We start from the raw sequence: 24,571 nt of genomic DNA, 5'->3' as shown, positions 1-24,571 counted from the left end.
ACGGCTTGCCAGCTCCTGTCAAACCATCCAGCCTATGCCAGCATGGACAATGGGTTATGATGATGATGATGATGATGACAATGATGATGATAGTGTTGACAACGATGATGATGATAATGCTGATGATGAAAATGATGATGATGATGATATTGATGATGCTGATGATGATGATGATGACAATGATACTGGTGATGATGGCAACGAAAATTATGGTGATGATGAGATTATGATGACAATGATGATGACAATGATGACAACGATGATGACACAGACTATTTTTAAATGTCTTTGAAATTTTCTGTTTATTTCTTTAAAAAAGAAACACCTTTCAGTTTATTTGTACAAATATTTCTGCCAAAAGAATTATAAAATTATAACAACAACAACAATAAACAGAACAACAACGTCTGCAACGGATAAGAAGCAGCAAACAGAGAGTTTTGATTGGAGGAGAGAGAGAGTGACTGAGAGAGGAGGGAGAGAGAGATAGAGAGAGACTGAGTGAGAGGGGAGAGAGAGAGAAACTGAGTGACTGAGAGGGTGTGTGTGTGAGAGAGAGAGAAAGAGTGTATGCATGTTTATATGTGTATCTATGCATCAGTGTGTGTGTGAAAGAGTGTATGTGTGAAAGAGTGTATGTGTAAGATGGTGTGTGTGTGCTTGTATGTGCATTCATTCATCAGTGTGTGTGTGTGTGTATGTGACAGAGAGAGTATGTGTGTATGTCTGTGTGTCGATGTATGAGTCTATGTTTTTTATCTTCTACATGTTCCAGTCATTTAGACTGTGGCCATGCTGGGGCACCACCTTGAAGAATTTAGTCAAACAAATCGACCCCAGTGATTCCGCCCCCCCTTTTATTTCAAGCCTGGTACTTATTCGATTGGACACTTTGTGTCGATCCGCAAAGTTACGGGGATGTAAACACACCAACACTGGTTGTCAAGCAGTGGGGGAGAGACAAAAACAGACACACACACACACACAATGGGCTTCTTTCAGTTTCCAAATCCACTCTCAAGGCTTTGATCAGCCCAAGGGTAAAATAAAAGACATTTGGCCAGGATGCCATGCAGTGGGACTGAACCTGGATCCATGTGGTTGGGAAGCAAGCTTCTTACTGCACAACCATGCCTGCATCTGTAAGCATCCGGCAAGCTGCTACACAGAATCAAACCCTAAACTCTCAAATTCCAGCTGAGCGCTGCCCCTACATCTTTTATTCTTTCTCTCTCTCCCTTTCTCTAATGATCTTTCACCTGCTCCCACCTTTCTCTCTCTCTCTCCTCCAATCTTGACTGTTTCTCCTTTTCTCTCAATTTGACCCCTTTTTTTCTCTCTCTCTCAACACACACACATACATTCGCATATATGGATCTTCAGTTTGAGGATTATTTCCTTCTGTCCGCTCCCAGTCTTGGAGACTCTATAAAGTGTTGCAGGAACAGCCTACCCTCCTAACCATCATCATCATCATCATCATTTAACATTTACAGGGTGACCATAAACTCACGCACCATCCTGCAATAAGTGACATTGCTAACATCCTCTCCATTTTTAACCTTTTTTCCCAACTGCCAATATTACTCAAAAACGAATTCTCATTGGATGGAGGCAGAAAACCAACAAGGCAGGGACAAGGTAATGGTATGGTATGGTATGGGATTTGGCACAATCAAGTAATTGAACCATTTTACTTCGCGAGCTCTGTGACATGTGATTCGTATCTGGACATGCTTGGCAACAAGATGATGCCTCATGTGCATTCACTTGGAAGGGGAAATCCCGTATAGTTTCAGCAGGATGGGGCTCCACCCCATTATACATTACAGGTTCGTGATTTCTTGAATGGAACATTTTCCAGGGAGATGGTTCAGGCATCGTGGGCACCACAGTCACCAGATTTAACTTGCATGGACTTTTCCTTCTGGGGCTACACATAATCTCATGTATATTCTGAAAAGATTCATTACAAAGGACATCTTCTTCAAAGAATTGTTGAAGCATTTGAACAAGTCAACAGCAAGGAACAGCTATTTGTGAGGGTTCATCGCAATTTCAGATTCTGTATGAACACTTGTTTAGAGCAACATGGCCAACACTTTGGACATTTGTAATGGATCGTCTACTTCATTGCTAATAAAGCATGCTTCATATCTCCCATGGTGCGTGACTTTGTGGCGACCCTGTATATTTCAGATGCCAAAAACACGAAATTACATACACACAAAATGAAAAGAACATTTAATAAGAACACACACACACACATATATATATATATATATGAAAGAAAAAAGGTGTTCAGAATCCTGGATGGTTGTAAAAATATATATTTATTTACATATCACATATTATTACTTCATATTAGTGCTTTCAACTACTCCTGTAGAAATATTGATAATTCAAAACAGTTCAATAAATTTTTTCTGTGACCATCACCATTCTATCTGGATGGATGGATGGATGGATGGCTGAAATGCAACTACTGTATTCCTGTTTTTACGATGTGGTTCTATTTCACGCAGACAATTGGCTTTACAGTTCGGATATGCTCCCAAGTCCATTTTCTGATGAAACTACAGGAGTAGTTGAAAGCGCTAATATGAAGAAATAATATGTGATATGTAAATAAATATATATTTTAACAACCATCCAGCATTCTGAACACCTTTTTTCTTTCATATGTATTAAATCTGTACATCACCCCCAATACTTCTAACATATATATATATACATATACACTAACACAAACAAAAACAAACAACTTGCTATTTGTCATCATTTGAAATAACGCGAAGAAAGAAGACAGGAGGGAAAGAAGAAGAGAAAGATTGTAAAGACTTCAGGTTGATATCTCATTCATGTCCTGGGCATCAAGAAACTGGTCAGCCAAGAGGGCATCATCAATATCATCATCATCAAGGAGTGTGTCGTTGCTGTCGTTTTTAGGGACCAAGGGAGATTTTACGGTCTGATTTCTCTGTGAAGAGCCGGACTGTGCCTGGGACAGTTTTACAATTCGGACGGGTGTTGAGGACACTGCAAGAAAGAAAGAGAGAAAAATGTGTTGTGCATTACACATATATATGTTTAATGTTTGCTGTCCTGTTTAACAATTATATATCCGCTGCATTGGAAATCTGCAATGGCTCCATAAATACCGTCTCGGCAATAACCATGGAGCTCCAGTAATCCATTACAGCACATACCTAATTGTTTACCTGTGAACTAAACCCCCATACTTTGTATGTATGTGTATGTGTGAGTGTGTGTATATTTATATATATGTGGAGGCGCAATGGCCCAGTGGTTAGGGTAGCGGACTCGCGGTCATAGGATCGCGGTTTCGATTCCCAGACCGGGCGTTGTGAGTGTTTATTGAATGAAAACACCTAAAGCTCCACGAGGCTCCGGCAGGGTGGTGGTGGTGATCCCTGCTGTACTCTTTCGCCGCAACTTTCTCTCACTCATTCTTCTGTTGGCCAGCTCGCTTACCCAGCTGGGTGGCGTCATTTGAAGGCTAAAAACAATGCGAAGCACATTGTGACCAGCGATGTGTAGCAACATCTGATAGCCTGGTCGGTCACAGTGATATATATATATATATATATATATATATATATATATATATTTCCTTGTCTCTGTTAGCAGGCACACGCATTTACACACCCATGTACACACACAACGGAAACTTCTGTCGACCAAATTCAATGACAAGGCTTCGGTCAGCCCAAGGCTGTAACAGAAAGCACTTACCCAAGAACTGAACCCAAAACCATGTGGCTAGGAAGCAAGCTTCCTAACCATACAGCCATGCATGTGCCTACTGTATATATATATATATATATATATATATATATATATATATACACATACACATACAAAACAAAGTTATTTTATTCCACACAGACAGAAATATAGGAAAAATAGAAATTGAAAATGCACTGAGAATAGTTAAAATATTTTCTATTAATATATTTGAAGCTTTAACTGGTTTCACAGTTTACACTGATCTTGAAAAAGTTGAAACAGAAAGACATGGCTTATTTCAAAGCTGTCTTGCTTCTGGTGTTTGAAGCTTGTCCTATTTTTATAGAGAATTCATGGCTCAAATTAATGTTTTGAATAGGATTTGATTGGTAGAGAATAGTCACATGACTGGTTTTAGAAATTTTTGTAGGTTCCTCTACCTGACCGTTTGAACATGTTCAGTCAACCATTTCAGTAAAAGCACCAACTGATCGTTGCTGTTTGCCAGCCTGCTCTGGCCCCTGTGCCAGTGGCACATAAAAAACACCCACTACACTCACGGAGTGGTTGGCGTTAGGAAGGGCATCCAGCTGTAGAAACACTACCAAATCAGACTAGAGCCTGGTGCAGCCTCCATGGCTCCCAGACCCTGTTCGAACCGTCCAACCCATGCTAGCATGCAAAACGGACGTTAAACGATGATGATGATGATGATATATACTTTATATAAAAGCAGCAGAAATATAACAAAAGCTGTTACTCAGTTTCACGTTCCCATTCGTATATATATATATATTATATATATATATATTTCCTTGTCTCTGTTAGCAGGCACACGCATTTACACACCCATGTACACACACAACGGAAACTTCTGTCGACCAAATTCAATGACAAGGCTTCGGTCAGCCCAAGGCTGTAACAGAAAGCACTTACCCAAGAACTGAACCCAAAACCATGTGGCTAGGAAGCAAGCTTCCTAACCATACAGCCATGCATGTGCCTACTGTATATATATATATATATATAATATATATATATATACACATACACATACAAAACAAAGTTATTTTATTCCACACAGACAGAAATATAGGAAAAATAGAAATTGAAAATGCACTGAGAATAGTTAAAATATTTTCTATTAATATATTTGAAGCTTTAACTGGTTTCACAGTTTACACTGATCTTGAAAAAGTTGAAACAGAAAGACATGGCTTATTTCAAAGCTGTCTTGCTTCTGGTGTTTGAAGCTTGTCCTATTTTTATAGAGAATTCATGGCTCAAATTAATGTTTTGAATAGGATTTGATTGGTAGAGAATAGTCACATGACTGGTTTTAGAAATTTTTGTAGGTTCCTCTACCTGACCGTTTGAACATGTTCAGTCAACCATTTCAGTAAAAGCACCAACTGATCGTTGCTGTTTGCCAGCCTGCTCTGGCCCCTGTGCCAGTGGCACATAAAAAACACCCACTACACTCACGGAGTGGTTGGCGTTAGGAAGGGCATCCAGCTGTAGAAACACTACCAAATCAGACTAGAGCCTGGTGCAGCCTCCATGGCTCCCAGACCCTGTTCGAACCGTCCAACCCATGCTAGCATGCAAAACGGACGTTAAACGATGATGATGATGATGATATATACTTTATATAAAAGCAGCAGAAATATAACAAAAGCTGTTACTCAGTTTCACGTTCCCATTCGTATATATATATATATATATATACACACACATACACTCACATTCACATACATAAACAAACACAACCATACAGACAATTACTACACACACACACAAATACACACTTAATAAGCACCAAAATTAAAGGGGTTCCAGAACACTGACCATTTGTTTTTACTTCTCCATTAAGAATTTTCTGGCTTTCTTCAAAATATTGATTGGGATGTTGAAGACCAAAACTGCATTCTTTGACACCTTGAGTGATTTCAAAATGCTTCATACAAGCCAACTGGTAATGTCCCTCGGTCACATAATTCATAATCTACAACAGAAAACATGCAAATAAATTAAGGTATTTACCATTATTATTATTATAATTATTATGTATTTCTTTGTTATCCACAGGGGACTTGACATAGAGGGGACAAACAAGGACAGACAAAGGGATTAAGTCATTTACATCGACCCCAGTGCATAACTGGTGCTTATTTAATTGACCCCGAAAGAATGAAAGGCAAAGTCAACCTTGGCCGAAATTGAACTCAGAATGTAACGGCAGACGAAATACTGCTAAGCATTTCGCCCGGCATGCTAACATTCCTGCCAGCTCGCCATCTTTATTATTATTATTATTATCATTATTATAATAATAATTAAGGCAGAATTGTTAGCATGCTAGATGAAATGCTTAGTGGTATTTCGCCTCTCACTACGTTCTGAGTTCAAATCCTGCGAAGGTTGACTTTGACATTCATCCTTTCAGGGTTGATAAACTAAGTACCAGTTGAACACTGGGTTCTCAATGTAATCGACTTACCCCCACCTCCCCCAAATATTTGCCCTTTATTACTAATTAAATAATGGCTTACTAGTGCAAAAGACACTTCTGTTTGGTGTTTGTCCTCCATTTTCATGGAGTGGTTGGCGTTAGGAAGGGCATCCAGCCATAGAAACTCTGCCAGATCAAACTGGACCTGGTGCAGCCTTCTGGCTTCCCAGACCCCTGTTGAACCGTCCAACCCATGCTAGCATGGAAATCGGACGCTAAACGATGATGATATATATATATATATACACACACACACACATATACACACAATGGGCTTCTTTCAGTTTCCCTCTATCAATTTGACTTGCAAGGTTTTGATAGGCCTGAAGCTATAAGACACCCTGAGCAATGTGCAATGCAGTGGGATTGAACCCAGAGCCATGTGGTTGGGAAGCAAGCATCTTATCACGCAGCCAACATTTCTCTCTTTTTTTTAATGTTCCTGTATTTTCTCTGGACTTTTCTTACCTTTGCAACATTTTCAGCCGGCATTCCTTGACCTTGGAATTTCTGTCGCAACAAAGCAGGATCAGTATGGCGGAAAACACAACCTGACACGAGAAAATATAATTATTAAGAGACAAAAGGGTGAAATTACTAAACTTGCCAACACAACACACACACATGCACACACGGCAAAGGAGCCTCCACCTGGTCACTTGCTTTGCTAGAAATAGCAGACAAATCTCCCTCAAATTACACCCAACATCAAGAAGAAATTAATACAAATACAAAATGTGAAAACAAAGATGTGATGGCTTTGGCTAGAATGCCTCTACTTGTATGTCTGTTGAGTCCTGAGGTTAACCGTTTTGTTACCATATTTCTGTCGAAAATAATGAAGAATTTACTAGAACTAGCACTATGACCCAGCGACGCCAGGTCATAGTGCTAATGCATGCATATACAGCTGCGTGCGTGCGCACATACACGTGAGTACTGTCCAAATCTCCGACCAATCACATGCAGCTAGCAAGCTTTCAAATGGTGTAACAAGTTTCGGGCATTTTGATTGGGTTTTGGATAGAAAATTCACAAAAAAGTCACTTCTATTAATTTTTTTAATGGCTTTGCGGTGTGACTGGGGAAATGTAAAAATGTGCACGACCACCCTTGGACGGTTTTGAATGACCATAGAAAGTGCGAGCCCTCTAACTGAAAAATTGCGGATTTGTATAAAGGACACACACACATACACACACAGAGACATTTTGCCGTTTATATATAGAGAGATAACTGCCATTATTAAGATGATGTTTCAGACATAATTAACATGAAATTTTGATGGAAGGTTTTAATTTAGATCACTTGAAAACAGTAAGTTTGTATCATCTTTTGTACAATTTTGAATCATCTCTTCCTCTGCTTCTACTTCTCTCTCTTCTCTTCCCGCGTAACCGCCGGTCAGCCTAGCCTGTTCTTTCTTGGTCTGACTGCCGTCCATGCAACATCGATACTCTTCCCTGTGTTTGTGAAAGTTTTGTATCTCTGCCGTAAGGCTTCATATCCACATGCGCCAGCTTAATTCAATTCGTCCTTAGTCAAAGACACCTGTTGCTATGTCCTGTTATTATCTTTATTGTATTTGTGTAACGTCCATTAGTTTTCCATCCTTGTTTTTGTATACATTCGCTGCTTTCTTCCAAGGAATCTAGTGCTCTTGGCTTAGATTTTCTTGAGGCCAGTCAGATTGGAGCAATCTCAAGAATAATAAGCCGAAATTGCAAGGATAATCTGGTCCTTGACTGATGAAAGAAAACTTCGAATGACCCGTCCTTGTTTTCTTTGTATTATCTATCTGGATGTTTTGCTGTCCCTTTTTGTATCACCTAGCTGTCTGGATGTTTTGCATTCTTGTCCCATTTTGTATTGTATATATATATGCATATATATATACATATATATATTAAAAGAGAAAGCTGAAAATTTTCTGGTATTACTTATTCCATATTCCATGTTTGTTTAACAATTGGAATTACATCCTTATACAAGTGGGAAAACTTAAATCTCATATAAATAACTCCTGAGATTCTTTTATTGGTTTTAGCCACAGGTTGGGGCTATGCTGGAGCACCGCCTTTCAAATAGAGGATGAAAATATTTTGCAGAACTGAAATACACAGTTGTGCTTCGTAAGGACACAGCTTGGATTTATAACCCCTATCTACGTTATGTATTCATGTTAGAGAATCGAAATAGAAACCGTATGAAGGAAATTAACAAGCTAACAGGAAGCAATATTATAGGAACTACTTACCCCCACCCAACTCGCTAAAACTGCTAATTTAGAAAAGAAAAATCTATTGGTAAAAAAAATAACTGAATCATATTTGAAACATGAAGCAGGAACAGAAAGGAAAATTGAAAAAGGTGAGTTACTTCCCTTGAAATTAAAAAAATAGAGAGTAACTTCCCTTGGATCAATTCGCGTCTAACATTTTAAGAAGGCTAATTTTATAATAGGAAGGTATTCCTTTTCTAATCTAGGCACAAGGCCCGAAATTTTGGAGGGGGGGCCAGTCGATTGGATCGACCTCAGTATGCAACTGATACTTAATTTATCAACCCCGAAAGATGAAAGGCACAGTCGACCTCGGTGGAATTTTGAACTCAGCACGTAAAGACATGAAATACCTATTTCTTTACTACCCACAAGGGGATAAACACAGAGGGGACAAACAAGGACAGACAAACGGATTAAGTCGATTATATCGACCCCAGTGCGTAACTGGTACTTACTTAATCGACCCCGAAAGGATGAAAGGCAAAGTCGACCGCGGCGGAATTTGAACCCAGAACGTAGCGGCAGACGAAATACTGCTAAGCATTTCGCCCGGCGTGATAACGTTTCTGCCAGCTCGCCGCCTTAATAGGAATGTATTTCGAGTCAGCTCTGCGCATGGAAGATACAAACCGAAATTTTCACATAGTAAAGATGATTAATCTACCTAAATATATCAACCTATCTAAATGAATCTATCCTAAATAAAATACAAAACAGACCAACTTGCAAAAACCAATCCACTTAACACACACACATACACGCAGCACACCTTTGATACAAGTTGGTGCTGCATTGATGCACCCGTGTCGATGCTGTGCAAACGCACCCAGCATCCAGTGCACTCTCTTCAGTGGTTGGCATCAGGAAGGGCATCCAGCTGTGGAAACAATGCCACAACAGACAGTCGGAGTCCGGACAGCTCTCTGCCAGCCAGCTCCATGTCAAACCATCCAACCCATGCCGGCATGGAGACTGGAGAGTGAATAACAACGGAGATTATGATATAGCTTTTGTTTCAATAAATTTTGGAAATAATGAATTCAGTAAAAAAAACTTCCATTTTCTTTATTAACCTGGTGTTGAGAACAGAAATTTACATGGGATTCTGATGGAAGCTTTTAACCCTTTAGTATTTAAACCGGCCATATCTGGCCAAAATATTTAATCTGTTTTATGTTCAAACTGACCAGATCCAGGCCCTCACACTTACCCTACAATGTTATTCTACATTAAGTAATTACACCATCAAGATCTTGAAGATATGAGATAATGCATGATTAATTCAAATCAATGGGAATCAATAAGCATTATGTTTGATAGAATAATCTGAACACTAAAGGGTTAAATTAGATAATTTTAAAACAAAGAATTTATTGTGGCACATAAAAAGCACCATCTGAACATGGCCGATGCCAGCGCCACCTCGACTGGCGTCCACGCCGGTGACATGTAAAAAGCACCAACTGATCGTAGCTGTTTGCCAGCCTCGCCTGGCCCCTGTGCCAGTGGCGTGTAAAAAGCACCCACTATACTCACAGAGTGGTTGGCATTAGGAAGGGCATCCAGCTGTAGAAACACTACCAGATCAGACTGGAGCCTGGTGCAGCCTCCTGGCTTCCCAGACCCCGGTTGAACTGTCCAACCCATGCTAGCATGGAAAACGGACGTTAAACGATGAAAAAGAAGAAACCAGAAAGAGTCTCTGGTAAGGAACTTGGCAAGATTTGGCAGTTGGCTGCATAGAATCGCTCTTGCTAAGAAATGTAGCTCCTTTTTTAAAACCCTTTTGTTACCATATTTATGTGGAAATATACTAACCTTCTTTCAATTAATTTTGAAAATAATGAAAAATTTAATAAAATAACTAACACTATTAATCTGGTGTTTGCCGCATAAATTAACATAAAATTTTGATGGAAGGTTTTAATTAAAACTGCTTTAAAAGACAAAGCTTGCATCCTAAAACCAGGAGCAGTCTCAGATATGGTGATATTAGAAGGTTTAACCAGACACATCCAAACAGTCATATATTCAAACTTTCCAATCCCTAAACACCATAACTGCCACATCCTCTATATTACTCTATGCATTGAGCACTGCTCTATATTCTATGCATTGAGCACTACTCTATGTTCTATGCATTGGGCACCGCTCTATATTCTATGCATTGGGCACTGCTCTATGTTCTATGCATTGGACACTGCTCTATACTCTAAGCATTGAGCACTACTCTATGTTCTATGCATTTGGCACTGCTCTACATTCTATGCATTGAGCACTACTCTATGTTCTATGCATTGGGCACTGCTCTATATTCTATGCATTGGGCACTACTCTATGTTCTATGCATTGAGCACTACTATATTCTATGCATTGAGCACTACTCTATGTTCTAGGCATTGAGCACTACTCTATACTTACATCATGTTTTATCTTAATACAACATCACACATATATTTATAATAAAACAATGTACAATACACACCATGGTAGTCTCCATTTGCTGGGTGATTGCTTAGAATGATTTTAGCACAGCTGTATGGCGTAAAATTGGCTCGTTTTCCTTCCTTTCCATAGTTGTACCGAATGTTATACGCGTAGGCTTTTTGAAACTGCAATTTATATACACAGACATATATATATAAATATATAGATACGCACACATGCACATATATATATATATATATACACACACATTTATGTATAGACGTATATTATTATTTGAGCTAAATTTCTGAAACAAGCCTACAAGACAAAGTTGCATTGAGACGAATCAGTGTTTTAAATAAAAAAAATATGACTCTTACTGTGTTGAGCGCCCTTTCCTTTTGCTTGTCCACTCACCTTACATATTATATATGCCCCTCTCATAATTCCTTGTCTTGCAAGTTATTCGGTGACCCTGCCAAGTGCTGGTGCCACATAAAAAGCATCCAGTCCGCACTGTAAAGTGGTTGGCATCTGGAAGGGCATCCAGCTGTAAAAAATCCTGCCAAAACTAACAATGCCTGTGCTAGTGCTACGTAAAAAGCACCGAGTCCACTCTGCAGAGTGTTAGGAAGGGCATCCAGCCATAAAAACGCTGCCAAAACAGACAGAGGAGCATACAGTAGCTTTTCTACCTGGCCAGTTCCTGCATGGAAGATGGACATTAAACGATGATGATGCTATATATATGTGTGTGTGTGTGTGTTATTATACACATACAGGAGCGGCTAACCAGCTTCCGTGCCAGTGGCACTTAAAAGGCACCATTCGAACATGATCGTTACCAGCGTCGCCTTACTGGCACTCGAGCCCCGTGCTAGTAGGGTATTAAGAGCACCATCCGAGCGTGAACGTTGCCAGAACGGCTATCTGGCCTCCGTGCCAGTGGCACGTAAAAGACACCATTCGAGCGTGATCGTTACCAGCATCGCCTTCCTGGCACCTATACCGGTAGCATGTGTAAAAGATTCGAGCAAAGTCATTGCCAGTACCGCTTGACTGGCCCCATGCTGGTGTCACATAAAAGCACCCACTACACTCTCGGAGTGGTTGGCATTAGGAAGGGCGTCTAGCAGTAGAAACTCTGCCAGATCAAGATTGAAGCCTGGTGCAGCCATCTGGTTCACCAGCCCTCAGTCATTCGTCCAACCCATGCTAGCATGGAAAGCGGATGTTAAACGATGATGATACAAAAGATTAGAACAATGCAAAACACATATCAACTGATGGCATATAACAACATCTGATAACCTGGCCATTTGCTATGAAACATATGTAGCCCAGGTCTTATCTACTTCATTCCTTAAGTCGGGCATACTGTCATCGGAGAATATATGTAATTCTCTGTCAGACTCTCCCCTTCCACCCTTGTTTATCATTCACTACATTGCTCCCTACCACCCCTAGCACCATCTGTTACTCTCCTCACACTCTCGTGAAACTATAACCATCTCCTCCCCACCCCCATCCCTATATCTACTGTCCGTATCCTCTCCTATGCTCACCTTCTAGTACCTTGTCTTCCTCCTAGCTACCCCTGCCCACACTTATGTAATGTAGGGTAAAAATGTATCTCTTCTTATACAAGACACCTGAGCCTGTCCCTCTATTTATAAGTTAGCCTCTCAACACCCAGCATAATCCTCCCCACCACCACTTTATAGAGAGGGCTTTTTCCTGTTCCTTTCATATCCTGCAAGCCATTTGGCAACCACACTAATGCCAGTGAGCCGTAAAAAACACCCAATACACTCTGTAAAGTGATTGGCATTAGGACGGGCATCAAGCTTTAGAAATCATTCCAAAGCAGACCTCACTAGAGCTTGGTGAGGTCATGCAGCTTACTAGGTTTTGTCGAAGTGTCCAACCCATGCCAGCATAGAAAATAGACATTAACTGATGATGATGATGATATGAATATAATGTAAATGTACATACCTTATCTATACCGACAGACTGTGAAAGTTCTGCACCCCAGAAGCGCAAAGCATCTTCTAACAGGAGACCGATGCCCTTCAAGAATAGACCGTATTGTAAGCGTCCGCCGTGCCGCAGGTGATGATTCTGGCGCAAACTTTGGTGGAGCTGCTGCATGCAGGGGGGGAATGACTTCCGAGACAACTGGAAGAAACCAGATCAAAAGAGAAGTGAGGAAAATAAGTAGATGCATATGCATTTATATGTACACAAAAATATATTTACAATTACCCCCGATGCTAGTACCCCACTGACTGACCCCCGTGCCGGTGGCACATAAAAACCACCATGGGAACGTGGCCGATGCCAGTACCCCACTGACTGGCACCCATGCTGGTGGCATGTAAAAACCACCATTGGAACATGGCCGATGCCAGTACCTCCTGACTGGCCCATGCCGGTAGCACATAAAGAGCACTATCCAAATGTGATCAATACCAGGACAGCCTAAGTGGCTCCTGTGCCGGTGGCACATAAAAAGCACTCACTACACTCTTGGAGTGGTTGGCATTAGGAAGGGCATCCAGCTATATAAACCTTGTCAGATCAGATTGGAGCGTGGTGCAGCCTTCCGGTTTGCCAGTCCTCAGTCAAACTGTCCAACCCATGCCAGCATGGAAAGCAGATGTTAAATGATGATTCATACATACATACACACACACTTCCAAGCCCACACACACTTCCAAACCCACACACACACACACACTTCTATGTCCACATACACTTCCATGTCCACACACACACACATGTACACTCATACATACACACACACCGATAAAAACACATAAATGCAGATATTCATTAATTTATGTTCTGGTTATTAATTTTTTCTCCAACCTGCAAACATACTGAAGCTTTCATTTCCAGTAGGGATCAGATAGATAACATTTCACCATGCAACAAGGTGAGAAGAGAAGAAGAGCAAGAAAGTGATAGAAGAAGAATAAAAGAGAAGAACCAGATTGACAAAAATAAGAAAGTAAGAGAAGTGAGGCTGGGGGGTAAAATAAACAGTTACATGAGGGTTATTGATAAGGACATTCAATTGAAGTAACATGGCCAAGAGGGTGATAGAAGAGAGGTTGATATAAAAGTGTTGGAGTGAGATAAGCAAGAGGGTGATAGAGGAAAAAAGGAGATGGAGAGTGACAGAGAATACAGAAACAGCTATATGACGATTATTGGTGAGATGATTGAATAGAAAAGGCATGAGCAGTATAATAGAGGAAGAAGGAAGAGATTAAAGGAGTACTGGAAGTGAAAGAGGACAGATAAGAGAGAGAGAGAGGGTAACACCAAAGATTGTAAAAGGAAGAGAGACAGCTATAGACAGATTGACACCTAAACACTTTGAAAAATTCGTATTGGAGCTTCTGGTGCGAATACCAAGTAGTACAGTATGCCATTTCCAAATTTCTGGCAGAGTTAATTGCATCATGGTGTTATTTTTCTCACAGATGGTGCCCAACTGACCTTACTATACTGCATAGTCAAAATCAAAAAACAAACAATGCGCATGTGCAAAATTTAAAATATAAAAATAGCAACAATTTATCCTTCGCAACACACACACACACACATAAGTGTGTCTTTGTGTCTGTATTTCTACCCATCAATGGCTTGACAACCAGTGTTGGTGTGTTTACATCTCTGTAACTTAGTGGTTCAGCAAAAGAACCTGATAGAATAAGTACCAAGCTAAAACAAAAACATACTGGGGTCTACTGATTCGACTAAAGATTCTTCTAGGCAGTGTTCCAGCATGACTACACTCTAATGACTGAAACAAATAAAAGAATAAAAGAATAATAATTACGGGATCCAGCATATCAATTGTGACGGCGCCAGCATTGTTTTTCTGACCACTGAAATCTTCACCAAGGTAAGCTCGACTCAAATTATTCAGCAACGGTAAAAGACGATCATCTTCCTCCAGATGAGGCAAAGAACGGCAGGTAACCTGAAGGAAAAGGAAACAGAAAGAATTGAAGACTACAATGGACATATGGTCAAGAAAGTACAGCAGTTCTTGAAACTGTTGTTTGCTGTAATAGTAGTGTGTGTGTGTGTGGTCTAAAACAGTGCACTGAGTGGCAGATCTCTAGATCTGTGTTTCCCAACCATTTTTTCCAGTGCCCCACTTTTTAATATCAAATTTTCCGGTGCCCCACTTTTTAATAACAAATTTTCCAGTGCCCCACTTTTTAATATCAAATTTTCCGGTGCCCCACTTTTTAATAACAAATTTTCCAGTGCCCCACTTTTTAATATCAAATTTTCCTGTGCCCCAGTTTTTGATAACAAATTTTCCGCTGCCCCACTTTTTAATATCAAATTTTCCTGTGCCCCAGTTTTTGATAACAAATTTTCCAGTGCTGCACTTTTTAATAACAAAAAATCTGGTACCCATCAACATTGGTTTTTGAATATAGAAACACGATTTTTAATTCAATTACCTGGCTAACGGCTACCTCAACTCGTTTAGTAAGAACCCTGTACTTGGTGCGTACAGCACAGATCCTTGATTTGAGGAGACAGTTTCTTTAACTTCAGCTGCAAATCACCATGTTTTGTAATTTCAAGCCAGTTTCTCTTGGCTTCCAGCAAATTGTCAACTGCACTGAATCCACATTTGACCAAATAAAACAAAGAAAAATGAATCAATAATTCTCTTGGACAATAGATATTGAAACAGAGAAACAAACGCCTAACAGGTGCCGATACTGCACTCGGTACACTGATTGGTCATAGCTATATCGATTCCCATGGTTTAAGTATAAATATTGCGTGGCGATGGTTTTTGTTTTTTGTTTCAATGTCCAAAGATAGGCTGAGGATTGACAAGTATGCACTCAGGTTTTCACAGCCCACGCTAACATATGCCCCTCATTAGGAAACACTGCTTCAGACCAAGAGGCAACTGTTCCACTTCAATCACAATTAATGAAACAAGAACTAGACACAAATACGTCCTGGGATTAATATAATCGATTAAAAATTCCCTTCAAAGTGGCACTCCAGCATGGCCATAGTTGAATGTCTGAAACAAGAAAAAAAAAAAAGATGAACATCAAAAAAAATTTATAAACTTACAGCTAAACCTTTTGAGAGATGTTCCCTGAAGTGATTACTAATTAGTGAGATGAGGTCGTTAAACTGGACATAGGCATAACCTCTCTGCAAGTAGACTTTTCGTGATCTGACCAAGTCAAGAACATCTGTGAAGCAGACTTTGTAGTAGTCAGAGCTGACAGTGCCACGACCACATTTCAGTAGCTTCGGCACCAACTGGTCTTTCTCCTGTTCAGAAATCTGAAGAAAAGCAGAGAAAAATTAGGGAAAAAGAAGGAGATGGTTTCAGGGCTTTTGGGTGGGGGGGGAGGGTAAAGTTATAAATGATAATTCTTTCTTATGAAGCACACACTCATGCAGCCAAGCACACACACAAACACACACACACACATCAAACAAGCACACGGACAAGCACACACACACATCATACAAGCAGACAAGCATAAGCACACACCTACACACACACACACACATATATCAAACAAGCAGACAGACAAGCACACACACACATCATACAAGCAGACAAGCATAAGCACACACCTACACACACACACACACATATATCAAACAAGCAGACAGACAAGCACACACACATCATACCAGACAAGCATAAGCACACACATACACACACACACACACATATATCAAACAAGCAGACAGACAAGCGCACACACACACACACACACACAAACCACACACACACACATCAAACAAGCACAGATAGACAATACACACACACATCAGACAAGCACACCACACACATCACATAAACACATCAACAGCAGACAAGCATAACACACACACATACACACACACACATATCAAACAAGCAGACAGACAAGCAGCGCACACACACACACACACACACATCAAACAGCACAGACAGACAAGCACACACACACACATCAGACAAGCCCACACCCACACACACACACCAGACAAGCACACACACACACACACATCAGACAAGCCCAACACAAACACATACACACACATCAAACAAGCAGACAAGCATAAGCACCACCACACACAACACACACATATCAAACAAGCACACACACACACACACATCAAACAAGCAGACAGACAAGTGCACCCCACACAACACCACATCAAACAAGCAGACAGACAATCAAAACACCCACCACACACACACACTCAAACAAGCAGACAAGCAAAGCACACACATACACACACACACATATCAAACAAGCACAACACCACACACACATACAAAAAGCAGACAAGCATAAGCACACACTACACACACACACACACATATATCAAACAAGCAGACAGGACAAGCACACACACAACATCATACAAGCAGACAAGCATAAGCACACACCTACACACACACACCCACACATAATCAAACAAGCAGACAAGACAAGCACACACACACATATACAAGCAGACAAGCATAAGCAACACACATACACACACCACACACAAATATATCAAACAAACCAGCAGACAGACAAGCACACACACCACATCATACAAGCAGACAAGCATAAGCACACACACATACACCACACACACACACATATATATCAAACAAGCAGACAGACAAGCACACACACACATCATACAAGCAGACAAGCATAAGCACACACATACACACACACACACACCATATATCAAACAAGCACACGGACAAGCACACACACACATCATACAAGCAGACAAGCAAAAGAACAACTACACACACACACACACATATATCAAACAAGCACACGGACAAGCACACACACACATCATACAAGCAGACAAGCATAAGCACACACCTACACACACACACACACATATATCAAACAAGCAGACAGACAAGCACACACACACATCATACAAGCAGACAAGCATAAGCACACACATACACACACACACACACACATATATCAAACAAGCAGACAGACAAGCACACACACACATCATACAAGCAGACAAGCATAAGCACACACATACACACACACACACACATATATCAAACAAGCACACGGACAAGCACACACACACATCATACAAGCAGACAAGCATAAGCACACACATACACACACACACACACATATATCAAACAAGCACACGGACAAGCACACACACACATCATACAAGCACACACACACACATACACACATCAAACAAGCAGACAAGCATAAGCACACACATACACACACACACATATCAAACAAGCAGACAGACAAGCGCACACACACACACACACACATCAAACAAGCACAGACAAGCACACACACACACATCAGACAAGCACACACACACACACACCAGACAAGCACACACACACACACACATCAGACAAGCACACACACACACATACACACATCAAACAAGCAGACAAGCATAAGCACACACATACACACACACACATATCAAACAAGCACACACACACACACACATCAAACAAGCAGACAGACAAGTGCACACACACACACACATCAAACAAGCAGACAGACAATCAAACACACACACACACACACACATCAAACAAGCAGACAAGCATAAGCACACACATACACACACACACATATCAAACAAGCACACACACACACACACATCAAACAAGCACACACAACACACACATCAAACAAGCAGACACAGACAATCACACACACACACAATCAAATAAGCACAGACAGACAAGCACACACACACACACACAAACACTTACACACACACACATAGAACCAGACAAACAGACCCATTAAAAGAGAGAGAAGCGTGATGAAGTGAAGTGGTGTACCTCCTCATAGCCAATTTTGTTATCCCTAGCAAACTCCCTCTTCTCTTCTGTTGTAAGATTGGAAAAACGGTAACGAAACAGGTCTAATTCTTGCTGAAGAAACCAACGACGCAATTCTTCCCTGCAACAAAAATACAAAATCTATGGTCAATACCAGTCGGATAAAATATCTTGTAGTATTTGGCTGCGTTCCTTTATGTTCTGAGTTCAAATCCCGCTCAGATCTTCGCTTTGCACTCACACAAGGGTGATAAGACAAATGCCGCAGTTGTCTCCCTTGCCTTGTTCAGGCACAAAATAATGTCGTGCTGTTTCTTCATGGTGCTTAGCCGCAGGTAAAGCCTGATCGAATAGGCTTCTGATCAAAGACCTTCCAAGCGTGACCATCTCTTCTTTTCTTTATATGAAGGGAACCCACGAACACATTAGCTAAACTGTCTTTTTTTATTAAACAGGCAGGTGTGGCTGTGTGGTAAGAAGTTTGTTTCCTAACCACATGGTTCCAGGTTCAGTCCCACTGCGTGGCACCTTGGGCAAGTGTCTTCTACTATAGCCTCGGGCTGACTAAAGCCTTGTAAAGGGATTTGGTAGACGGAAACTGAAAGAAGCCCATCAAATATAGATATAGGAGTGGCTGTGAGAGAAGTAGATTGCTTACGAACTACATGGTTCTGGGTTCAGTCTCACTGTGCGGCACCTTGCAAACACATTTTTTGCTTAATTTCACTCACAAGACTGAGTCTGTGACAGATTACGCTTGCTCCAAAATGCTTCATAGAGATGAGAAAGAAACAGAGTAGTTGGCACACAAAACAATAACATAAAGAAGTTTTTAAAATCCTACTTACGATCGACAATAAGCAAGTCGAAGAATAAAGTGTGAAACATGATCAAATCGGCCGGTTTTCTGAAACAAGAAGAAATTTTAAAACTATGTAGGTATGCATGGATTTCTGTGAAAATCAAAATCGAAATCGATCAACATCAATGGAAATTGCAGCTGTGATACCAGTGCCGGTGGTACATAAGAGAACCATCCGAACGTAGCCATTGCCTGCGCCGCACCGACTGGCCTGTGCCGGCGGCACGTAAAAAGCACCATCCGATCGTGGCCGTTTGCCAGCCTCGTCTGGCACGTAAGAAGCACCCACTACACTCACGGAGTGGTTGACGTTAGGAAGGGCATCCAGCTGTAGAAACACTGCCAGGTCAGACTGGAGCCTGGTGCAGCCTCCTGGCTTCCCAGACCCCGGTCGAACTGTTCAACCCATGCTAGCATGGAAAGCGGACGCTAAACGATGATGATGATGATACATATATTATGCACCATACAACCATAGGAGAGGTTCTCTCAAAATAAATGACAAAGTACTCTGTGTCCTAACACAACATCCAAGTTGGAGTGACACACAAAAAGCACCATCTGAACGTGGTCGATGCCAGGTCCGCCTGACTGGCTCCCATGCTGGTGGCACGTAAAAAGCACCATCCAAACATGATCGATGACAGGGCCACCTGACTGGCTCTCATGCAGGTGGCACGTAAAAAGCACTATACAAACGTGGCTGATGCCAGTGTCCCCTGACTGGCTCCCCTGCAGGTGGCTTGTAAAAAACACCATTTGAGCGTGGCCGTTGCCCGTACCGCCTGACTGGCTCGTATCGGTGACACATAAAAAGCACCCACTACACTCTCGGAGCGGTTAGCGTTAGGAAGGGCATCCAGCTGTAGAAACCTTGCCAGATCAGATTGGAGCCTGGGGCAGCCTCCTGGCTTGCCAGTCCTCAATCAAACTGTCCAACCCATGCCAGCATGGAAAACAGATGTTAAACGATGATGAAGATAATTAATAAATAAATAAATATGTATATATATATAAAATCATTTAACGTCCATTTTACATGCTAGCATGGGTTGGACGATTTGACCAGGGCTGGCATGCTGGAAGGCTGCACCAGACACCAGTCTGATTTGGCATGGTTTCTACGCCAACCACTCTGAAAGTGTAACAGGAATTTTCATGTGCCACCAGTATCTGCCACAACTGCAATTTTACTTGGCTTGATGGGTCTTCTTCTCAAGCACAGCATAATACCAAAGGTATCAGTCATTCTTCATTACCTCCATGAGGCACAACACTCTAAAGGTGTTTTTCAAGTGCCACCACCATTGGCCATTTTGCCTCCATGCAGCCCAGCACTTGAAAGGAGCCATTTTACATTTAAATTGATGCAGGCTTGGCTGTGTGGTAAGAAGTTAGTTTCCCAACAACATGATTCCAGGTTCAGTCCCATTGTGTAGCACTTTGGGCAAGTGGTTTCTAATATAGCCTTGGGCCAACCAAAGCTTTCAGTAGATCTGGCAGATGGAAACTGAAAGAAATTCATCATATACATACATATATATATACGCAAATTGCACCCGTGCCAGTAACTCCCATATATCATCATCATCATTTAACATCCGCTTTCCATGCTAGCATGGGTTGGACAATTTGACTGAGGACTGGCGAACCAGATAGCTGCACCAGACTCCAATCCGATCTGGCAGAGTTTCTACAGCTGGATGCCCTTCCTAACGCCAACCACTGTAGTGGGTGCTTTTACGTGCCACCAGCATGAGGACCAGTCAGGCAGTACTGGCATCAACCATGCTCAAATGGTGCTTTTTATTTGCCACCTGCACAGGAGCCAGTCCAGCAGCACTGGCAACAACCTCACTCAAATGTTTTTTTTCACGTGCCACCAGCACAAGTGCTAGTAAGGCGACGCAGGTAATGATCACGCTCGAATGGTGATTTTAACGTGCCATCGGCACGGAGGCCAGCTTGTTGCTCTGGTAACAATCTCACTCGTATGGTACTCTTAGCAATCCACTAGCACGGATGCCAGTCATCAAGTTTGATTTAAAAATATATATATATAGAAATATTCATCCCATGCTGGTGGCACATAAAAAGCACCATTCGAGCATGGTCAATGCCAGTACCGCCTGACTGGCCTTCATGCCAGTGGCATGCAAAAAGCACCCACTACACTCTCGGAGTGGTTGGCATTAGGAAGGGCATCCAGCTGTAGAAACCTTGCCAGATTGGATTGGAGCCTGGTGCAGTCCTCAATCAAACTGTCCAACCCATGCCAGCAAGGAAAGCAAACGTCAAACAAATGATGATATATCCATGTGTCATTGTGTATGTGTTTGTCCACCACCACTGCTTGACAACCAGTGTCAGAGTGTACATGGTCCCCATAACTTAGCAGTTCAAAAAATAATGACTGATAAACTAAGCGTCAGGCCTAAAAAAATAAGCATTAGGGTCGATGCGTTCAACTAAAATTCTTCAAGGCAGTGCCCCAGCATGGTCACAGCCTAAATGACTAAAAGTAGTAAAAGATAAATGATACACAGAGGCGATGGGCTTCTTTCAGTTTCCATCTACCAAATCTACTGACAAGGCTTTGATTGGCCCAAGGCCATAGTAGAAGACACTTGGTCAAGATGCCATGCAGTGGGACTGAACCTGGAACCAAGTGGTTGGGAAACACGGCCATATCTACACCTGCAGATATGGCTGTGTGGTCACAGTTGGAACAGTATTGGTAGATCTGCTTGGTCATCATTGGCCTGAAGTTGGACAGTGTAGTCATAGATACTACCAAGAGAGGATGGTCATAATTGGAACATTTTTTATCATAAGCCTGATTTATCACTACTAAATTGGGTGAAGGTAAAGAATACGTACATCAGAGGTTTAGGGGTTAGGATTAAAGATAAGGATTAGGGTTAGGGTTTAGGGTTAGGGTTTAGAGTTTGGGTTCAGGGTTAGGATTAGGGTAACGCTGAAAACGAGTGGTGTGCGTATTCTTTACCTCCATCCTAAATAACAAATGATACTTACTCTTATTTCCTTCCATATTTTGGTAGTCTTCAGTTTGGCCCGCAGTTCACGGTTGTAGTCTTCGTTTAACTTGACGTATTGAAGGCCCAAAGACTCAACTATTTTCAAAACTGGGAAAAACAAATATAAGAAAGGTAAAATATTTAATAAAAGTGGTCACTTCCATCGATTCCACTGTCTGAGTGTCTGACAGAAAGGATTAAGGTCAGTAATTTGGGAGAGGAGGGGGTAAATCAATTACATCGCCCCCCCCCCAGTGTTCAACTGGTACTTATTTTATTAAACCCCAAAAAAATGAAAAGTCGACTTTAGTGGAATTTGAACTCAGAATGTAAGGACGAACGAAATGCCGTTAAGCATTTTGTCCGACTTCGCATAACAATAATAATAATAAATGTAAGAGCTTAGATTAGAGGAGTCGGGGATCCGGCAAAGCTTGCAGTAAAAACAACCCTTTTAGCATCACCATTTAGCATGCTTCCATGCCAACATATTCGTTTAATGCGCATTTTTTACACCTATTACACTTGTTTTTGTTTTTTGCCTGCCGGGTGTTAAAGTAAACATTAACCGACTTACCCCTCCACCCCAAAATTGCTAAGTTACGGGGACATAAACACAGCAACATCGATTGTCAAACGATGTTGGATGGACGGTGAGTTTACGTCCCCGTAACTTAGCGGTTCGGCAAAAGAGACCGATAGAATAAGTACCAAGCTTACAAAGAGGTGGATTTCTTCGACTAAAAGGCGGTGCTCCAGCATGGCCAAAGTCAAATGACTGAAACAAGTAAAAGAATACAGTGGGTTTCGACTGAGGTCCATTTGACACCTGGGGGGGCCTATGCAAATGAAATAGTGCACTGGGTACACACTACAGTATATGAAGGATCCGGTACTATTCTTTTACTTGTTTCAGTCATTTGACTGTGGCCATGCTGGAGCACCGCCTTTTAGTCGAAGAAATCCACCCCTTTGTAAGGATCCATGAAAAAAATTTGGATTTAGATGTATTTAGTGTAAGAAACAGCTAGATTTCTTTCTCTAACGTCTAGTTCAACCAACACAAGTTAACTGAAAAACAACAGAATTTTTTAAAGAATTATCTAGAAACTAGTTTTTAAACATCGTGAAGGTGTAAGGGTCCACCAGAATAAAACGGTAATTAAAGGGGAACAGAGGTAATTTTAAAAATAGTTGAGAAACATCTCTACATCATCGAAAACGTATCTCTGCAGAATTTCATTAAAAATATGGATCTTAAGTTACGAGGAAACAAAAACAGTGACTGGAGGGGTCCCTATTATGTAGTTATACCAAATAAACATCATATATTACATGCATATAAAGCATTATATATATTATATACATACTTTTAACTCTCTCAATAGCGAAGTCTTCAAATTCCTGTAAAGATATATCGTCATTGGGAGACACATTATAAATGGATAATTTCGCATCGTCTTCAGTATAATTTGAAGAAATTGCCTTTATCGAAGATTTCTTCAGTCTTTTCGGAGCAATTTCCATATTTTTATGATTTGCCAAGTAGCTATATAAAAGCTAATCCGTGAAATTACTTATTTTTGGTAGTTGTTTTCCTGTAAAGAACGAGTGTTTATGAAAATCTGGTTTGCTTTAGTTACAATGTAAGGAAATCGTAGTTTCCCGCCATCTGACTGCTGCTGATAAAGACCTGGTCTCGTCAGCGCGGGACGAGAGGGAAGCCGCTCTACGACTATTCTCCTGGTCTACTAGAAATAACAGCCACGTTTTGGCATTCCTGAAGAATAGAGTCGGAAATTACCTAGACCACCCAAAACTAATCTTT

The 24,571-nt window shown here is 41.1% G+C and overlaps 1 protein-coding gene across 1 annotated transcript; it reads right to left on the bottom strand.

Moving 5' to 3' along the window:
* Positions 1 to 1,015: 1,015 nt before the first annotated feature.
* LOC115215084 (DNA primase large subunit-like) lies at positions 1,016 to 24,571 on the bottom strand. The gene is made up of 11 exons (XM_029784244.2): positions 24,114 to 24,571; positions 22,742 to 22,851; positions 19,692 to 19,750; positions 18,844 to 18,964; positions 16,104 to 16,322; positions 14,827 to 14,970; positions 12,972 to 13,154; positions 11,032 to 11,158; positions 6,731 to 6,813; positions 5,599 to 5,755; positions 1,016 to 3,039 (listed from the first exon to the last, which is right to left on the bottom strand). The coding sequence occupies exons 1-11, from the start codon at positions 24,268 to 24,270 to the stop codon at positions 2,843 to 2,845; spliced, it is 1,557 nt and encodes a 518-aa protein (XP_029640104.1). The 5' UTR covers positions 24,271 to 24,571; the 3' UTR covers positions 1,016 to 2,842.

Source organism: Octopus sinensis, linkage group LG8 (assembly GCF_006345805.1).
Source record: "Octopus sinensis linkage group LG8, ASM634580v1, whole genome shotgun sequence".
Lineage (NCBI taxonomy): Eukaryota > Metazoa > Mollusca > Cephalopoda > Octopoda > Octopodidae > Octopus > Octopus sinensis.
This window is presented reverse-complemented; position numbering and strand designations above follow the sequence as displayed.